Source organism: Pecten maximus, unplaced genomic scaffold (assembly GCF_902652985.1).
Source record: "Pecten maximus unplaced genomic scaffold, xPecMax1.1, whole genome shotgun sequence".
Taxonomy (NCBI): Eukaryota; Metazoa; Mollusca; class Bivalvia; order Pectinida; family Pectinidae; genus Pecten; species Pecten maximus.
In genome coordinates, this window is record NW_022979183.1 from 11483 (window position 1) to 18604 (window position 7122).

At 35.5% G+C, this 7122-nt stretch overlaps 1 protein-coding gene across 1 annotated transcript; it reads right to left on the minus strand.

Annotated features, from left to right (window-relative positions):
- Positions 1-3667: 3667 nt before the first annotated feature.
- Positions 3668-6809, minus strand: LOC117318311 (carnosine synthase 1-like). The gene is made up of 2 exons (XM_033873309.1): positions 6675-6809; positions 3668-4864 (listed from the first exon to the last, which is right to left on the minus strand). The coding sequence occupies exons 1-2, from the start codon at positions 6807-6809 to the stop codon at positions 3668-3670; spliced, it is 1332 nt and encodes a 443-aa protein (XP_033729200.1).
- Positions 6810-7122: the final 313 nt, after the last annotated feature.

Genomic DNA, 7122 nt, shown 5'->3' on the forward strand with positions numbered 1-7122 from the left:
GTTTATTAAAATAAACTTGACAGCGAAAATGATCAGATTAACAATATTTAGACTGCCTTCAACAACCATGGAAAGTATGTCTGATGTTAATTGATTCCATGGAAAATATACTAAATGCTGCAACCGTTTGTGTATACATGTATGATTACCACGCTAATTCATTCCATAGAAACTAATTCTGGTTGTCTATTGCACTGGAGTACATAGGAAAAGTGAACTCGAGTTCTCGAGTGTGTGTACTGGAGTTAACACTGAAGTGCGCTGGAGTTCACATCGTCGTGCACTGGAATAATTATATCATGTGCCCGTATGTCGTTTTTGAGACTATACTACAATTTACAGTGATTCGGTCAGTGTAGGAATACTGTACCAGGTCTTGTAAGTTAAAATAATGGCTGTCAGTTACTTTCGGCTTAGACAGCTTTTGAATGTTTGCAAATATTTACACAAACAACCACAAAAATAAAAGCGAATTCTCAAGTAATGAGAGCAAGTTTTTATATTAAAAAACATGTAGTCAACACACAATTACTATAAGCGCCATTACTAGTACCGATAAACTGTATAACTACTGGTACTGATAAACTGTATAACTACTGGTACTGATAAACTGTATAACTAGTGGTACTGATAAACTGTATAACTACTGGTACTGATAAACTGTATAACTACTGGTACTGATAAACTGTATAACTACTGGTACTGATAAACTGTATAGATACTGGTACTGATAAACTGTATAACTACTGATACTGATAAACTGTATAACTACTGATACTGATAAACTGTATAACCACTGGCACTGATAAACTGTATAACCATTTGTACTGATAAACTGTATAACTACTGGTACTGATAAACTGTATAACTACTGGTACTGATAAACTCTATAACTACTGGTACTGATTAACTGTATAACTACTGGTACTGATAAACTGTATAGATACTGGTACTGATAAACTGTATAACTACTGGTACTGATAAACTGTATAACCACTGGTACTGATAAACTGTATAACCACTGGTACTGATAAACTGTATAACTACTGGTACTGATAAACTGTATAACTACTGGTACTGATAAACTGTATAGATACTGGTACTGATAAACTGTATAACTACTGGTACTGATAAACTGTATAACTACTGGTACTGATAAACTGTATAACTACTGATACTGATAAACTGTATAACCACTGGTACTGATAAACTGTATAGATACTGGTACTGATAAACTGTATAACCACTGGTACTGATAAACTGTATAACTACTGGTACTGATAAACTGTATAACCACTGATACTGATAAACTGTATAACCACTGGTACTGGTAAACTGTATAACTACTGGTACTGATAAACTGTATAACTACTGGTACTGATAAACTGTATAACTACTGATACTGATAAACTGTATAACCACTGGTACTGATAAACTGTATAACTACTGGTATTGATAAACTGTATAACTACTTGTACTGATAAACTGTATAACTACTGATACTGATAAACTGCATAACTAGTGGTACTGATAAACTGTATAACTACTGGTACTGATAAACTGTATAACTAATGATACTGATAAACTACATAACTACTGGTACTGATAAACTGTATAACTACTGGTACTGATAAACTGTATAACTAATGACACTGTTAAACTGTATAACTAATGACACTGATAAACTGTATAACTACTGGTACTGATAAACTGTATAACTACTGATACTGATAAACTGTATAACTTCTGGCACTGATAAACTGTATAACCACTGGCACTGATAAACTGTATAACCACTTGTACTGATAAACTGTATAACTACTGGTACTGATAAACTGTATAACTACTGGTACTGATAAACTCTATATTACTACTGGTACTGATAAACTGTATAACTACTGGTACTGATAAACTGTATAACTACTGATACTGATAAACTGTATAACCACTGGTACTGATAAACTGTATAACTACTGGTTCTGATAAACTGTTTAATTCTGGCACTGATAAACTGTATAACCACTGGCACTGATAAACTGTATAACCATTTGTACTGATAAACTGTATAACTACTGGTACTGATAAACTGTATAACTACTGGTACTGATAAACTGTATAACTTCTGGCACTGATAAACTGTATAACTACTGGTACTGATAAACTGTATAACTACTGGTACTGATAAACTGTATAACTTCTGGCACTGATAAACTGTATAACTACTGGTACTGATAAACTGTATAACCACTGGTACTGATAAACTGTATAACTACTGGTACTGATAAACTGTATAACCACTGGTACTGATAAACTGTATAACTACTGGTACTGATAAACTGTGTAACTACTGATACTGATAAACTGTACTGGTACTGATAAACTGTATAACTACTGGTACTGATAAACTGTATGACCACTGGTACTGATAAACTGTGTAACTACTGATACTGATAAACTGTATGACCACTGGCACTGATAAACTGTATAACTACTGGTACTGATAAACTGTATAACCACTGGTACTGATAAACTGTACTGGTACTGATAAACTGTATAACCACTGGTACTGATAAACTGTTTAACTACTGGTACTGATAAACTGTATAACCACTGGTACTGATAAACTGTATAACTACTGGTACTGATAAACTGTGTAACTACTGATACTGATAAACTGTATGACCACTGGTACTGATAAACTGTATAACTACTGGTACTGATAAACTGTATGACCACTGGTACTGATAAACTGTACTGGTACTGATAAACTGTATAACTTCTGGCACTGATAAACTGTATAACTACTGATACTGATAAACTGTATGACCACTGGCACTGATAAACTGTATAACTACTGGTACTGATAAACTGTATAACTACTGGTACTGATAAACTGTATAACTTCTGGCACTGATAAACTGTATAACTACTGATACTGATAAACTGTATGACCACTGGCACTGATAAACTGTATAACTACTGGTACTGATAAACTGTATAACCACTGGCACTGATAAACTGTATAACTACTGGTACTGATAAACTGTATAACCACTGGTACTGATAAACTGTACTGGTACTGATAAACTGTATAACCACTGATACTGATAAACTGTATAACTACTGGTACTGATAAACTGTATAACCACTGGTACTGATAAACTGTATAACTACTGGTACTGATAAACTGTATAACTACTGGTACTGATAAAATATATAACCACTGATACTGATAAACTGTATAACTACTGGTACTGATAAACTGTATAACTACTGGTACTGATAAACTGTATAACCACTGGTACTGATAAACTGTACTGGTACTGATAAACTGTACTGGTACTGATAAACTGTATAACTACTGGTACTGATAAACTGTACTGGTACTGAAAAACTTTCTAACCACTGGTACTGATAAACTGTATAACTACTGGTACTGATAAAATGTATAACCACTGGTACTGATAAACTCTTTCACTACAGTACGGCTAGTGTCCTGTTTTCCCCCACATAAATGGATTGAATTTTCAAAACGACAGAATATATCCCTTCCTTTTAATTACACCATTATTTCGTTTTAATACCATTGATTCTTATTTTGTTTGTTTGTCCTTTCAGTTTAAAATGGATATACAAATTTTATGATTGTATCTTACTCCTCTGATATCTACACAAAATCTGATAGATATGTCGGCACATCAAAATGTGAAGTTTGAATTCCAAGGTCCTTGCATATTTTCAAGAGTGTTGATTTCGAGTGTTGTAAGTCATGCTCGACAACTGCGACGTTACAAACGGGTATGTTGCCATGGTTGACATTTTCTTTAGGATCTAAAAATTTCCTGCCGAAGAAATTGATTTCATCAGTCTTGATCAGTTCATCAATTTTTTCCCCAAATTCCTTTTTGCATAGAATATGTTCATGGTCAGGCCAAGCACAGGTGATACCCATTATGTGGACGTGTGTTTGTTCCGTCGGAACAGGAGGTCGAATTCCTGCTGCAATTACCAACGTATACCAATGTAGGTCAAACCCATAGCATGTGTACATCCAGTTTCGTATATAGTTTCCGCTCATCCGCCCATTGATCTCCAGCAGCTTCGGACCTGTGGACGTAAATTTCATCTCCACGTTAAAAACGCCGTTACGGAGGCCGATATCAATACAACAGTGTGATGCTGCTGTCCTGAGTTGTGCTATCTTCGTTGGAGGTAGACACGATGGCATTGACATAGACGTTTCCACGAAGGATCCTTTTCTGGTAGGACCATTGTCTGAAACAATGGCGGCAAGAACCTCGCCTCGACATATGATCACCTCGATGTCGTGTTCAGTGCCATCGAAATATTCCATTATCATCATTGAATTCCCATCTAAGAATGTCTTGCGGACGCGTTCATATTCCTCGTTGCTCTGAATCAGATGAACTCCATCCCCATGCGCTCCACCATCCGGTTTACAGATCGCGGGGAATCCAACCATTTCTGCGGCAGATCCCAGTGATTCCTCACAAGTGATCTTAACGGACCTTCCGGTGTACTCGTACGTTCGGGGGAACTGGCGAACACCGTTGATTTGTTTCTGAAGGTAAGTGTGTGTTGAACTTTTGTACCTAGCATTCATTGCCCCCAATACGCCTGCACCTCCAGTCAGTCCCAACTTCTCACATAAATAAGCAGCTAGTGGTCCGCATTCATCTTTGAACGTACAGCATCCATCGATGGAGACTTTAAGAGCTGTCAACATCTGCGCTATTCTGTCGGCATGTGTTTCGTCTTGTGTATGGTCAGTGAAATCGTACTGTATGTATTTGTAGACATCTTCAGGAGGAATGACCTCGGGCTTGGTTTCAACCAGAATCAGCTGAAAACATTAAAATGACATAGATAGCATCGGCCATAGCATGTAGCATAATATCAGCCAAAATTCATAAAGACTTTTTTTATTTCAAAAATTTATAGTGTAATGTGATGTCATTGCCTATGTGGTCATTTCTATTGCGATGCTATTTGTCATAAGCAAGATTTTTAACCTCAAAAACAGACAGTGAATGTTATAATTTTATATTGTGTTGATAGCTATGTTTATAACGAACTATTTACATTTCCGGTGTGTGTGTTATATAACCATACTAACGGAAGCATCGTTTACAAGTGTGTAAACATCAAATTTGACGCGTAGAAATACATTGTTCATAGTCGGTACGCTGCCAACATGAACAATTACGGTGAATGCGCAATGACTATTTTCATTTCTGTTTTGACTTTTTCCCAATAAGATGTAAATGGAATAAAGTAGAAGAAACTAAATTATAACGATGTAAAATTAAATTGTTTGAAATATTTTACAGGAATCGAATAAAACGATGTTACTGCGGAACTATATTTTTTATTCCTGTAGCTGACATCCTTTCGCACAAAATTTGAATCAGCTGTTAAGCAATTCCATTAATTGTCTGGCTGTTAAATCTATTTGTCGGACCATTTTTACTTTGCCGGTTCCCAGAAAAATGGCGCTAAAACTTAACACCACCGAATGTCTTATAAGAGAATGCGCGCCAGAGAATTCTCTAAAATCTAATCTAGGGGTTTGGGGGTGTTTTTAAGGTAAAAATTGAGCTCTACATACATTATTTCGGTTAAAAACCAACGTTTTAAACGTTGTTTTTTAACTGCGAAATCGCATAGCGTTCATGATGGTTTTTCGGTTCACATTTTGGAAATTCCCCTCCGTTGACATGTTTACCATGTCTTTCCGATTGCGAGATTTAGCATCGAAATGCGAAACTTTTGGAATTTAAATCGTGTGGCTTATCGGCTTGGGATTATTGTTGGATTTATGTGCCTTACCATGTAAGTGTGGTGAAAAGGGCGTTTTTGGACTCCGTAAAGACAAATCCTACTCCAGTGATAGTTATGTTTGACGTTGTAGTGACAAGAAATGTCATATAAAAGTGTCAGTACGAAAGGGATCATGGTTTGAAAACCATAATTTGACTTTGGAGCAAATTGTGTACATTACATATTTTTGGGTTTATAAATGCAACCAAGAATTTGTTTGTCATGAACTCAGTATTTCTCACAAAACTATAGTTGACTGGTATAATTTTGCAAGAGAGGTTTGTACCGAAATTCTGTGTAAAAATGAAAAGAGAAGGTGGATTCGATCAACAAACAGTATTGTCTCAGTCGTTTCGAGAAAATCTAGACTTCCATTTGCTAACATAACCAATCTAAATGGAAGCTTGGATGACTTTCAAGTGTATGGTAAGTCCTTTGTTATTTATTTGGGGCTACCGCCCCAAAACCCCGCTTAGAAAACCTGACCTAACCGAAGCGAGAAAAAAAATGGCGGATAGTAATACTCGACCTGTCAACTGACCTCGGGTCATAGATACGTCACACATGTCATACAGTATGCTATGGAAGGGATATTAGAACAAAGAGATTTTGTATATATTTTTTTACACAATTAATGATAATTAGTTTATTTATCTATTAAGTTATTTAACTATTGTGGTGAATGGGGAGGGGTTAGTTAAGAATTCCTTTTTACATATGGCTATAAAATCTGCAATAATAAATGCATCTTTTTGTATCATTAAGGTAATTTTTAAATACATACATATCCTGAATACAGAATAATTTTGATTAGTTTAATGAAATAAAATTACTTTGACTCCATAATTCTGAAGGGTAGATCGAATCCACTTTCTGTTGATCTGTTCTTCACCAAGAACCAGTATTGTTTTATTTTCTAACAGATGTCTCTCTGTCTCCGGCAAACTGCTTTTGTCTAACACAAGCATGGTGTCTTAATGAACAGAGACTTGTCGCCGTCTGTAATGTAAAAACAAAACAATAATGACAAACAATGTGTTGTATTATAGGCCAACAATAAACGCGTCAATCCACAGTTACTCGGTGATGTCATCGTCTATTATTATATACTTTTATTAAACAAGAATAACAAGCATCTCCTATAACATGCTCAAAGCCTTACCGATTGGACAAGGTAACCTCCTGGAATAATACAGGTACATTAAGTTATTGAAATGCTACATATCAACTAAAAGTTATCAAGCTAATTAATATCTAGATGGTCATTCTCAAAACGTTACA

Coding starts and splice junctions, on each gene's coding strand:
- LOC117318311 (XM_033873309.1), bottom strand. CDS start 6,809: ATGCTTGTGTTAGACAAAAGCAGTTTGCCGGAGACAGAGAGACATCTG. Junction 4,865..6,674: donor TTCAGAATTATGGAGTCAAA/GTAATTTTATTT, acceptor TAATGTTTTCAG/CTGATTCTGGTTGAAACCAA.